Source organism: Monodon monoceros, unplaced genomic scaffold (assembly GCF_005190385.1).
Source record: "Monodon monoceros isolate NGI ecotype Baffin Bay Population unplaced genomic scaffold, NGI_Narwhal_1 Super_Scaffold_21, whole genome shotgun sequence".
Classification (NCBI taxonomy): Eukaryota; Metazoa; Chordata; class Mammalia; order Artiodactyla; family Monodontidae; genus Monodon; species Monodon monoceros.
In genome coordinates, this window is record NW_021703778.1 from 86,872,992 (window position 1) to 86,887,107 (window position 14,116).

Consider the following 14,116-nt stretch of genomic DNA (forward strand, 5'->3'; position numbering starts at 1 on the left):
GAAATTCACACTCTAAATCTTACTTTTAAAGGAAAATTTAATCTGTAATATAACCAACTAAGTCCTACAGAGAAAGGTAGTTTTCTTGTAAGTGTGGAAAAGGTGGCTATTTTGCAAGAATTACCATCAGGCCATGGACACGCCGAACTCTGATTATAGTTTAAAGCTAGAACATATCATGATCATTGACAGAATCTTAGAGAAGACTTTTTTAAAACCATAAAAAGACTGCTGAGAAATAAAACTAGAAGGGGATTGCTTAATACTCTTTCTTGTCAAAATGAATGTAAAGCAACTAAACGCTGTTTTGATCGTAGCGTAAGGACGCCAGTGTAACATAAAAGTAGCTTAAAACAGTACCTTCTCATAGTCCAGCTGAATTCCGAGAGCAATGATAAGATATTTGTAGGAAATCTGCAACACACACAAAAATGACATTTTAGACCAGGACCCAAAATGTGGCAGCCCAAGGGCTGACTCAGGTCCCAAATGTGTGTGGCCGACACTGCATTTCCATTTTTTACCGTGACTGACTTGGGGTTGTGGGTAGTGCACAGGACAGCAGGCAGGGATGCACGTTCCAGTTTGCCATCATGCCCACCATTCTCTGCTGCCTCACACCTCACTGCTTCACAAATATTGTATAACCTGCCTGGCCTCTGGGAGCTCGAGACACCTGTATTTTTACACAGGGGAGAACGACAGCAAAGAGGTCACAGTGCTTCCCTAGTGCTTGTGTTAACACAACATTTTTCACGTTGAAGAGTGGGAGGATGACTTTCAAATCTTAAAACAATCAGCTTTTTTTTTTTAACATCTTTATTGGAGTATAATTGCTTTACAATGGTGTGTTAGTTTCTGCTTTATAACAAAGTGAATCGGCTATACATAAACATACATCCCCATATCTCCTCCCTCTTGCGTCTCCCTCCCACCCTCCCTATCCCACCCCTCTAGGTGGTCACAAAATACAGAGCTGATCTCCCTGTGCTATGCGGCTGCTTCCCACTAGCTATCTATTTTACATTTGGTAGTGTATATAGGTCCATGCCACTCTCTCACTTCGTACCAACTTACCCTTCCCCCTCCCCGTGTCCTCAAGTCCATTCTCTACTACACCTGCGTCTTTATTCCTGTCCTGCCCCTAGGTCCTTCATGACCAATTTTTTTTTTTTTTTTAGATTCCATATATATGTGTTAGCATACGGTACTTGTTTTTCTCTTTCTGACTTACTTCACTCTGTATGTAGGTCCGTCCACCTCACTGCAGATAACTCAATTTCGTATCTTTTTACGGCTGAGTAATATTCTAAAAACAATCAGCTTTCTTTAAAAGCTATCTGATAGCTTGTGAATCCCAAGCAAATTTGACCTGTCGTATGAATTGGATTAATATCGTAAGTGAGAAACTGCTCTTTTGAGGGCCACTAAAAAGGATGTGTGTGATATAACCTACCTGATCTTGTTTAATGATCTGTCTGGAATTTAAAACTCCTCTCTTTATATATGGGCATTGTGCTTACCCATGCTGAAGGCAAAAGTATCCATGTTTATTGTGATGGAAAATGGGGGTTTAGGATCAGAAGTTGGACAAGTTGAAGCACAAGAGTGTAAGCAAGAAGGATGTAAAGTGAAAGGACTTGCCTAGAAAACTGGAGAATGATTGCCGTGACAGGAGCCCAGAATGGAGCCACAGGTGGTGACTGCCACAGTCTTGTGCCAAATAGAGAAGCACTTGTGTTATACAGCAGCAATGTTCTCCTCACTACATCGAACGCTCCTAGAGGATAAAGGTTATGCCTTGTTCCCTATAGTCCTAGAATCTAGCACAGTCACTAAATTAAAGTGAGGAAGTTGGTAATGTCTGTTGGACGAAAGGATAGGTGGATGGTTGATTTCAGTTGCTTGTGAAAAATACAGTTTATCAAAGTGGACAGATAATATATACATCTTCACCTGTATGATTTGCCTACCCACAGAGACTGGGTGCCCTTAAATTCCTTGGTCTGTAGGAAGGTGTACCAGGCCCACTAAATGGCTGAGTGAACTGTGTTGAGTCTTCAGGGTGTGAGGTCAGAGATGGCATGGGGTCTGGGGGTGGTGCCCTACAGGTAAGACATATGCACACTGTCAGCAAGAAAAGCCATTGGTTTGTGCATGCCTTGATGGTTCTATTAGAGCATAATATTGATTATTTTAAGGACTAGTAACAGACATGCTTAAGATTATTAAAAAAATAAATAAATAAGGGAGAATAAACCCTAAAGTAGCAAACAACACAAGAAAGCCTCAGGTCTTTTGAATGAGTTCAAGCTTCCAGGCCAGATGACCTAACTCTAAGGAATTGCAAAAACTTTAGACAAAACTTTTGAGCAATTTCAGAGAACAGTGCAGACCCCGCTGGAAGGCTAAACATGGGCAAGTGTTCTAATTTTATACAGGGGATGAAGGAGGTAAATTCTGACACTAACAATTTAGTAAATAGGATGTTTAAACATTTCAAAATTCCAGGCTCATCTACTAAATAGATGTCTCGTAATAACTTAGAAAAAGAAAAGCATCAGCATGTGTTCACAGATTGTAAACCTGCTTTCCATCAGTCAGCAGTCAAACACTCTGCGGGCGCAGGGAGGATACTCAAATCTTTCCTTTTCCTTTCTTCCATGTATTCTTTTTTTTTAAAATAGATCTTTATTGGAGTATAATTGCTTCACAATACTGTGGTAGTTTCTGTTGTACACCGAAGTGAATCAGCCATATGCATACATATGTCCCCATATCCCCTCCCTCTTGAGCCTCCCTCCCCTCTAGGTCATCGCAAAGCACCGAGGAGCTGATCTCCCTGTGCTATGCGTCTGCATCCCACTAGCTATTTTACATTCGGTAGTGTATATATGTCGATGCTACTCTCACTTCACCCAGCTTTCCCCTCCCACCCCATGTCCTCAAGTCCATTCTCTATGTCTACATCTTTATTCCTGCCCTGCAACTAGGTTCATCAGTACCATTTTTCTTTTTTTAGAGTCCACATATATGTGTTAGCATACGGTATTTGTTTTTCTCTTTCTGACTTACTTCACTCTGTGTGACAGACTCTAGGTCCATCCATCTCACTATAAATAACTCAGTTTCGTTCCTTTTTATGGCTAAGTAATATTCCATTGTATATATGTGCCACGTCTTCTTTATCCATCCATCAAACAACCTAAACAATATTTAGGTTGTTTCCATGTCCTGACTATTGTAAATAGAGCTGCAATGAACATTGTGGTACATGTCTCTTTTTGAATTATGGTTTTCTCAGGGTATATGCCCAGTAGTGGGATAGCTGGGTTGTATGGTAGTTCTATTTTTAGTTTTTTAAGGAACCTCCATACTGTTTTCCAAAGTGGTTGTATCAATTTACATTCCCACCAACCAGTGCAGGAGGTTTCCCTTTTCACCATACCCTTTCCAGCATTTATTGTTCCTAGATTTTTTGATAATAGCCATTCTGACCAGTGTGAGGTGGTACCTCATTGTAGTTTTGATTTGCATTTCTCTAATAATTAGTGATGTTGAGCATCTTTTCAGGTGTCTCCTGGCCATCTGTATGTCTCCCTTGGTGAAATGTCTATTTAGGTCTTCTGCCCGTTTTTTAACTGGATTGTTTGTTTTTTTGATATTGAACTTCATGAGCTGTTTGTATATCTTGGAGATTAATCCTTTGTCTGTTGTTTCATTTGCAAATATTTTCTCCCATTCTGAGGGTTGTCTTTTTGTCTTGTTTATGGTTTCCTTTGCTGTGCAAAAACTTTTAAGTTTAATTAAGTCCCATTTGTTTATTTCACGTATTGTTTAAAAATTAATAACAGCAACATTTCTTGAGCATTCACTCTGTACAAGGCACTGTTATGAATGTTTTATGTTTTAATTCATTTAATCCTCACAGCAACCCAATGAAGTAGGTATTATTAGTAGTACCATTTTACAGATGAAGAAACTGAGGCACAACTTGATCACAAAGATTTACTGAACACCTTCTGTGTGACAGATATTGTGCTAAGTCCTGGACATACAACGCTGAACAAGAAAGACCCAGTTCCTACCCCTCCAGGAACTCAGTCTAGTGGGCAAGACAGACATTACCAGATAATCACACAAACAATTACTAAACCACAGAATGCTGTGATGGCATGTCAAGGGGGAACCTGACTAGTCTTGTAGATCAGGGAAGGCTTGTCTGAAGATGTCATCTCTAAGCTAACAATAAGCAGGAGTTAGCTAGGGTAAGAGGTGGAAGCAGCATGTGCAAATGTCCTGGGGAAGAAGGAGGCCAAAGTATTTGAGGAAATGAGAGGCCAGTGTGCTGGAGTAGGAACAAGGAAGAGAACAGAATCAGGTTAAATCTGGAGAAGGAGCAAGGACCAGTCTACGTGGGGCCTGGGGGACACATTCCAAACAAACAGAACTCTGAATCAGGGAAAAATCAGAGACACAGACACACTGAGGCTAGATTTCAGCAGTACCCTCACATTGTAAATAGGATAGGAAAGTGTAAACAAAGAATGGAAATGATTTGGTAAATTTTTTAATATTTTCAAAAGAATATTGATTGATTTATGTAAGCTAGAAAAAAGTTCTCTAGGGGCATGTTAAAGAATTAAAACCTTGAACTTAAATGAAACCATCATGGATAATGGCAAGGAAAAATTGCTAACTGGATGTCTGAATCAAAAATCTAAAAGATCCAGGCAGGCTGAGAGGGTGAACCAAAACCAAGAAGAAGAGACGTTATATGTAGATTTCTGTGGCTATGGAATATTTTTGCTTAAAAAGTCTCGGAGAAGAGTCTCACCAACTAATACCAACTTCTTTCACAGCCCTAAAACAAAACTCTACAACTCTCCCAAGGGTCTAGGCCTTAGATGTCAAAGCAGGACTCAGAAGTGAGAGCATCTCCCAGTGCCTCTCATTCTCAAGAGATAAGACAAGTTTATGTTCCTTAAGATACACACAAACCCAATCACAGAGGACTCTGAGCTATTCCTATAATGCAAAGGGGTCTGACTAGGAGGCAGGCACTGCTGTACCAAAGGGGGATGTGTATTAGAAGATACAAGTCCGCTGTTCCCATGAGCTGGCAGCAGACTGGCAAGGGAAATGAGCCCCAAAACTCAATCCTGTGAATTGAGAACTATCTTGTGTTTAATCCAGTCTGCTCTCCTGGACATGCTGCGGAAAATATGGACGTGTTTCAACAGGGAGAAAATAGTACATATATAACATATAAACGTTTTAATTTAATGTAAATAAATAAATATGTATGCATATATTTTAGGATGGGGGATGCCTGACTTGACAGTAGATCATGTGAAAAAAAGACCCAGTGGTTTGAACTGACCTCTAGCCCAGCATGAATCAGCACTGTGATAACTTGGCAAATGCTAGCTTGGATTCTATCTAGTTGTGGGAGAGAATGTCCCACTCTATTCTGGGCTGTTCTGTAGTGTTGGCTACTCTTCCAGGCACCTCTAGGGGCCATGGATCATGGGGGCAAAACAAGCCAGATGCTGTCTCAAGCAGGGTAAAGAGGGTAGTGAGAGGGCTGGAGCTCATGAAATCTGAGGAAAGTGGAGACAGGAGGACAAGTCTACCTGAGGAGAAGACTGACACAGACTCTAGGAGCCACCTTCAAATAGTTGGAGAGTTTCTCCACAGAAAAGAGAGAAGGCCTTCTCTCCCACACTGTAGGAAGAATAAGGGACAAGAACAGTATTATGGCCACTAACACCCTGGCCCAAGAAAGAACAAAAAAGAGGTTACAGGGAGGTAGATTCTGACTCATTAAAGGCAGAACTTTCATATAACCTGTCTGTCTATAAAAAATGAAGAGGGATAACTTGTCAGAGAAGTCCCTGGCCCTGGAGAGTGTAAATACTAACCCATTTTAAATTCAACCCCCTACCCCACATGCCCCAATCCCAGTAATTCGGCTCTATTTTTTTAAATTAATATTCACCACCTTCTAACACATTATATAACTTATTATGTCTACTGTTTATTGTATGTCCTCCTCCACTAGAACATAAAATCCAGGACAATAAGGATTTTTGTCTATTGTCGTTCACTTGTATATCCCTAAAACTGTACCTAGGTTATAATAATGCTTAATAAATATTGAGGAAGGAAGGAAGGAAGGGAGGGAGAGAGGGTGGGGAAGGAGGGAGGAAGGAAGCAGGGAAGGAGGGTTGGTTCAGGGTTGATCAGGGCTCAGGGAAAGGCTGCAAACAATCTCTGAACTCCTTGAAATTAAATGCAAAATTAGGTACATATATGCATTTTCTAGACTGGGCTAATTAAGATCCACACTCAGAAAGATCCATGACCTAAGGAAAGGCTGAGAATGCCTGGCGCCAATGGTCCCTGCTTAGAGCAAGGGGTTGGATCTGAAAGATTCCCACCAACTCTCAGATTCCACAGTTCTGTGAAAATGCTGGAGTGCCCAGTCTGGAGGGAGCCGGGTCAGGATATTAAGGCCAATAACACCCTGGGGGCCCAAGAACCATGGGAGCCCGGAACAGGGCTGTGCGGCACGATGGCTGTCCTGGGCTCAGCAGCAGACGAGGGGACACGATGCCCCGATGGCTCCTAAGCCTGTCTTCTCACCATCCTGCCCTCATCCCCTCAGTCAGACACAGGGGCTGCAGTTGCTGAAAAGCTGTGATCCCTGTGTGGTGGGGGTGGGAGGAGACTTCTAAATGGCGCAGAGCAACCATGAGCCGCAAGCTGCAGCAGCAGCAATTCTCAGCCCTGGCACCACCGCAGTCACACGGTTCCCTAACAGCTCTGGCAGAGCTCCCCCGAGTGTGACTGGGATGGATACTTCCCAACACCCCCTTCCTCTGCAGGACCAGGGTCAGATAGAGAGGCTGGCTGCTTCAAAGGAAAAAGGAGGGAGGTACCTGGTATTTTCACACAGAGCAGTGGTATTTGTGCAATAAAAATTCAGGCATATGATACTGTACCAAGCAATAGGACAAACAGTGGTGTTCAATAAATACTTGTCTTCATTGTTCATTTATTAATTCAGCATCTCTCAGTCCTTCCATCTATCCCATCCTCCATTCCCCACACCCCCTCCCATCTCATGCAGTATTCAGCACACACACACATGCACACACGCACATGTATACTGCCCTCTTACCATGAAGCTGTCCAGTTTGATAATGGCTGTGCGTTCAATACAAGCCCTCAGGTTAACAAAAGCCAAAGGACCCGGACGGTTACCTCCTTGTCGTTGTCTGTGTGGATGCAGTTCTTGTCTGGGTTCAGATCAACCACTCTAGCTTTGATCCACTCTACACCAGATGGAATCACACTCGCTGTGGGACGGCCAGATGAGGCTAATGGTTTGGCACCAGCTCCCACCAGGGTCCAGATTGGCTGGTAGAAATGTCTCTAAGAAACAAAGTATTGGGAGATTCATTTCAGTGTGAGGCCGATCAAAAGGGTCATAGCTCAAAGTACATGAGCTAGACTCTCTCAGTTCTTCCCTCCAGAGCATCACAGAGAAAAGTCTCCAGAAGGTTAGTCTTCCCCCCACCGACTCCACTGACGTCTCCTACTGTGTTAAGCTCTGAAGGGCAGTCACCTACAAAAGAATTCTGCCAAGATCAGCGAAAAAAGCCATAAACTATCTTTAGTGAGCACTGTATTATTTATTGCTTAAAGTAGATTTGGTGTTTAACATGTACATGTTACATATACATGCATATGAACACACACACATTATTAATCCATATATGTGCACGGATATAAAGAAAAAGTAAGCCCCCAAACCTAAATACGGTTCCTCAGAAATTTGTGAGGTGAGTCTGAAAAGTTTACTGCCGCTTTGGGGATGCTCAAAACTTCATTAACTTCCCACTGTGTTTCCCAAGCCCATGGGGAGGACTACAGACATCCCCTATCAGCACTAGGATCCCTCTTCTCCTTTCTCAGAGGCATCAGATCCCACCATGATACCCAAACTTCCAGTGTTTTCTGGAGTTCTTCTGCTTCAGATGGTCCACTCTTGATCTCAGTTAGTTGTGAAAGTTCTAGGCTTGGGGCCAAAGGGTATATTGGCTTAATGGTCTCTGAGAATTCCAGTGCATCCATGGAGCAGACCGGGAGACCAAGAGATCTCAACTTTCTCAAAACGCCTCATATTGGCTAGACAGAATTGCCAACACCCCCAGAGAGTGAAGAGGACATAAGGAACAGCTCTGCAATCTCCGTACAGCCATGATGCATGGAATCAAAGATAAGGGGGTTAGGGCTTCCCTGGTGGCGCAGTGGTTGAGAGTCCACCTGCCGATGCAGGGGACACGGATTCGTGACCCGGTCCGGGAAGATCCCACATGCTGCGGAGCGGCTGGGCCCGCGAGCCATGGCCACTGAGCCTGCGCGTCCGGAGCCTGTGCTCTGCAATGGAAGAGGCCACAACAGTGAGAGGCCCGTGTACCGCAAAAAAAAAAAAAAAAAAAGATAAGGGGGTTAGAGGTCTCCAGTTGTGAGAGCTCCAGCTGTGAGAGCTCAACGATTTCAAGTCCATCTTGAACAGAAAAGGGAACGAAAATACAAACTCGGATTATTTTTTAGACTGCAAACAAGCACGAGCTCTAGCAATCACTAAACCAGACACAGGAGGGAAAGTGCCAAAGGCCTGAGCCGCTGGCAGCTCCTGTGACAGCCCCTGTCATGCACTTCCTCACAGAGCAGGACAGACTCCATTCTGGCCTCCTGAATTGTGTCCAGTGCCTTGGAGGGGCCTGTCTCATCACAAAGAGTAGCCCCACTGGGAGGCCTTCCGTGGGTTAGCTACAATCCACCACAGGCCACCTGATACAGCTCTCAGACCACTGTCATTTAAAATGTTGTCCCTGAATTAAAGTCACTTTTAAAAGGAAATAGACGGAGAGTGCCCTCCAGTCTCCCCACAAATCACAACGTATCAGTTGGAGATTGCAAAAAAGCCCTGGGCAGCCTCGTTTGGTACTGGGAAGACTTCCTGAAAAGGACTGTGCCTTTCTTGCCCTACCCTCTCCACCAAACCAGCACCAGATCCATTTTGCTTTTTCCTCCCAAAGATACAGCTTCCCACTGGTGCACACCCAGTTCCTTAGGAAACATTAAGCCAACCGCCAAAAATCTTGACTATTTTTTGAAGCTTTGGACAATCCTAAAATATTTTTCATGAAATAGTGCCTTACAAACACTTCCCAACTTCCCACCTCGTGTCTGCTACCTTTTTGTGCTTTATAATCTGTTTATAATCTCTTACACTTAAATTTCTCAAGCCCACTGACACCTTTTCAGTGGGTTTTCACCTTTTCCCCACCGCCCCTCAACTCATCACCCTTTCTCCAGACTGGAACAGGGAAAGGAAAGTGCAACGGCCACTGATTTTCCTCTGGACATGAGACTGAAGGTGGAGGACGACACGAGTTGAATTGTTTCTCTCCAAAAAATATGCTGACGTCCTAACCCCAGGACCTGCGATCGTGACCTTATTTGGAAATAGGGTCTTTGCAGATGTAATCAAGTTAAGATGGGGTCACGCTGGATTAGAATGTCCTTGACTCTCTAATATCTATCCATCAGACTGTCTAACGTCTAATCCAATGATTGGTGTCTTTATAAGTAGGTCATGTGAAGACACTAGGGCCACACAGAGAGAAGGCCATGTGAAAACAGAGGCAGAGACTGGAGTGATCTACAACAAGCCAAGGAACACCAAGGACTGTCCACAACCATAGAAACTAGGAGAGAGGCATGAGACAGCTTCCCCTTCCCCCTCAGCCTTCAAGGGGAGCATGGCTTTGCTAACACCTTGGTTTTGGACTTCTAGCCTCCAGAACTGCGAAAGAATAAATTATCTGTTGTTTTAAGCCTCCCCCTTTATGGTAATTTGTTATGGCAGCCCTAAGAAACTAAAAGAGAGAACATAAACCAAGAGATCTGTCCTCGCTCTCTCCCTCCCCCCACCTTCTCCCAATTCTTTTGGACGACCTGCTTTTTGTGCCCAGAAAGAGAAGCACTAACCTGGAAACACGGTGGCCTAGGCATGACAGTCATCCCCAACCCAGCCCCTAACCTACGCATGCATGTGCACGACACACACACACACTCACACACACACACACACACACACACACACACGCACACATGCACGCACTCAAAAGGGGGAGACCTACCTCGCTGGGCTCAACGATGGCCACATTCTCTGCGCCCACTTTCCTCTTCATGCGGGCAGCCATGGTGATCCCACCACTGCCCCCACCCAGCACCAGCACCTCATAGTGGTTCTTGGCTGCGAGGCTGGCCCCTGTGTGAAGCTGAAGTGGTTTGGCCTGCTGACAGCCCAGCCTGAGGAGGCAGGCAAAGAGTCGGACACGGGGGCCGGACACCACAGCGGCCAGCGGGGTCATCTTCAGGCTGGATCAGGCTAGAAGGGAACAGACAAGGCTCTGTGTAAGGAAGGAGCCACTATGGGACCAAAGCATTTTCATTCAGGGAGGGAGGGGAGGCTGGCATCTGGCCGGCTCGAGCTGGTTGACGCCGTTTCAGCACCACCTCCCCACCTGGCTGTGGTCAAGAGCTTCTTGGGAATGCTCCACAGATGGCTAACAATTGGCTAAGCTTTCCTTTTCTCCCTCTCCTCCTCCTTGCAGGACATCTCAGACTTTGAACCAAGTAAGTCTCATCTTTTAAGTTCTCCTCATAATGTGCCTGTACCTCTCCTTGTCCCTCCCTAAAGCTAGGGCATCATCTACAGTATCCTGCTGTCATCCTTCTCCTCTCAGGCACATTCCTCAATTCTTCCTTTGGCTTTTCAGTCCACCAAATATGTATGAGTCTACAGGTAGACACCTGAACAATCCCTTGCCACAAAGGGCACCTGAGACCTTGCTGAAACAGAAAGAGTCCAGCAAGAAACCCACCTTCTCTGCAGCTCAGAGTTCAGGCCAAGGTAATCAGAGCCTCAGCCCCACTAAGTAGTACCCGGATCTGCCTGCCCAGCGACACACGATTTAAATCACTGGCTACAGACACATAAGCAAAGGCCCTCCATATCTTTGGCAGTTTCAACCAGATGATGCAAAAGCCATAAAAGGAGCCCTGCCTGGTATCATAAAGTTATATTTTATGAAAAGAATCTGCATATGCTGCTGACTAGTCTTTTATTATGTCCACCCAATTCGGTAAATAATCTCCCCGAGTAGTTTTTCCAAGAGACACACTTTAACCTTTAGGAAAAGGTGTTTCTGCTCTGAGCAGCTGGTGCTTTGGCAGTGAGGAAATGAAGGCGTCTCAGAAGCTGGCCTTGGCGTCATGCCATCCATAGATCCAGCCTTACATCTTGGATACAGTCTATTGTATAACTTGAGGGGTCCAGACCAAAATATCTCCCTCCCTGCGTATTACAGCACCCCAAATTCCACCATCAAGCTCAGTCCTGTGGGTTCAACAATGCTCCAGGAACCCTTTATTAAAATGCAAGTACCCAGCTGGGGGATAACACTTCTAGCTGCTAAGCTCACCAACTTCTTAACGGGAACAACTTAATTTTATGACTCCCCCGCCCCTCCAGTGGAGAAGAGGAAGGCTACACGAGGGAATTAGAGGAAGCTGGGAGGGAAAAGGAAAGGAAGAAAGAAGTGCCCTGGAGGAGTGAGAAGGAGGGGCCGGAGTGATGATTTTAATTAAGATTAACTCTACTCCAGTGTTTTGGAACCCCTGACAATTTCCTCAATATTTCAGATCTGAAAAGCAACCCAGAGCTGGGGGAAGGGACATGGGGGCTACAGAAAGTGGGGCAGGCTCATACACTGTTGCCACAAGTTTAAATCAGTATGACCCTTATAGAAAACACTTCTCATCCTTTGACCCTGCATTTCCATTTCTGGGACTCTGTTCTAAGGAATTAACCTCTAATACTTAAGAAGACAAACCTTTACAAAGATATATCTCACATATTCATTCATAATACGTTCAACCCTGAGTTAACTGGTTTGTGGATTGGATCTGATTACGTCCTGGTTACAGAAAAAACAACTGCAGGCTCCACAATGGCCAAGGAAGGCTCAGGCTCCAGACTATTCTAACCAAGGCTAATTTATGATTACTTCTCTTTTAAATATGGCGGGGGGGTGCGGGGAGATGGGCAGGAATAGCCATCTGCTTGTTAAAACTTTGGGGAAGGGTTAAGTAAAATATGGTTACACAAGATGACCTATGTAGTCTTTTCAAATTATGTTTACATAATTAGCCTTTTCCAGAATAATTACGTAACGATCAGGATATAAACTGGAATTACAATATGAGCTCAACTATGTAAGACAAAGTGTATTTTAAAAAAATAGCAAAATGTTAACACTGGGTAAGTGGTTTTTCTCTGGGTTTTAGAATAATGGGTGATTTTGATTTCTTCTGCTTTTCTGTATCTTATAAAATCTCTACTGTACACATATATTAATGTTATAATAATGAAATCTATTTTGATGACAATAAGAAACATGTACTAAGTCCTTTACATAAACATTTAACTTGTGAGATGGCTGTCATTATCATCCCCATTTTACAGATGATAAAACTGAGGCAGGGAGCTCACAAATGGTGGGCTGTGATTTGAACCTGGGCACTTCAGTGCCAGAGCCTCTGCTTTAAACCACTATATCTATTATCTCTATCAATAACAACAAAACAGTGCTTACATGATAATCTTAAATGAAAAAAATCCAGATATCTTTTCCACACTTCCCACAAAAGGGAAACCATTTTTTGCACGGTACTGACACCTAAATATTAGCAATGTTTTGATAACACTATAATTGATTTTTTCCCTCTTCTTTGCATGTGCTTTTCTCACGTTTTCTTTAATGAGCTTTAAATTTTAAAAATCACTCAATTTGGTTTTACTTGTTTGGTTGGGTTTTTTGTTTGTTTGTTCTTTGTTTCTTAATCATTGAGGAGTGGAGGAAATCACCAGCTAGGATATTGCTGTTTGCTAGGCAAGAAGATATTTTATGGTGAATAGACAGTCTTCACATCCTGCCTTTCTATATGTCCACAGAACAACGGAATCACAGCAAAACTCCTCACTTGCCTTTTAGGGAAACCACTTTTTCATGGTCCTGACACAACATCTTAACTCCATGGAAAGAGTTACAAAATAATGATCTAAAAGGAGGCCTGGCTAAGTTTCTGCTTTCTAACCACGCCATCTGAGGCTCTTCAACCTCCTAATTCCCTTCCAGCCTAATACCCCATGGTTCTCCTCTTGAAAGAGGAAGAGTTTATGCAAATACTTCCCTCATTCAGCCAAGAAGGCTAGTTCTGTTTTATTTCAGCAGTTACCCATAGCCTATTCCTGGATTCAGTGTAAATAAACACAAAGTCCTCTGAACCAGTTCTATCAACTTCATTAAAAACAGTCATCAAGCAGAATATCCTGGTCTTTGCAGTCAAATTTCATTTGTGAACCATAAACAAAAATTTCACAAACATAAAAGAACGTGTTAGAGGAAATGTTCCAAGCTTGAAAACACTTGAAAATCTCAGGAACACTCCCATTCTAACAATGTAATGTCATCCTCACTTTCGGATCAGAAAAACCAGAACCACAATCTAATGCTATTTGTGGAGAAGGTAGGGCATGATACGAAGTCAAAGACCAGAAAAAACCCAGGACAATAATGCATAATCATAATTTTTTAGTATCCCACTTTGCAACTGTGGTATAATAAAATATATATATTTGCACTTTATTCCCTGTTCATGGTACAAAGCTCCTAAAACCCTTGGAATTTCCTGGGTGACAGGAGTTGTTATTCAATAGCAAATAATAATAAGGAGCCCCTTTCAACCATAACTGTTAAGGAAGCGACTCAGGATGGGACCCCTAGATAGCTTCACGATGGAGGCCGTTCACCAGAAAGACCAAACATGTCATTAGAGGGTTGGAATTTTCAGCCCCGCCCCCAGTCTCTGGGAGGAAGTGGGGCTGGAGATTGAATTCTATAAAAACTCTTGAACAGGGGCTCCTCTGGTGGCACAGTGGTTAAGAATCCGCCTGCCAGTGCAGGGGACA

At 43.6% G+C, this 14,116-nt stretch overlaps 1 protein-coding gene across 2 annotated transcripts in view; it reads right to left on the reverse strand.

Moving 5' to 3' along the window:
* The window catches only part of SQOR (sulfide quinone oxidoreductase), a 46,950-nt gene that overhangs the window by 15,344 nt on the left and 17,490 nt on the right, over window positions 1–14,116 (reverse strand). The window contains exons 2-4 of one of the 2 annotated variants that reach the window (XM_029238805.1): window positions 10,221–10,471; window positions 7,270–7,440; window positions 361–414 (exon numbers count right to left, since the gene is read on the reverse strand). In XM_029238805.1, coding sequence (XP_029094638.1) covers window positions 361–414; window positions 7,270–7,440; window positions 10,221–10,454 — 459 coding nt within the window. In that variant the 5' untranslated portion in view covers window positions 10,455–10,471. The remainder of the gene's footprint in view (window positions 1–360; window positions 415–7,269; window positions 7,441–10,220; window positions 10,472–14,116) is intronic. The other variant, XM_029238806.1, reaches the window with a different exon arrangement.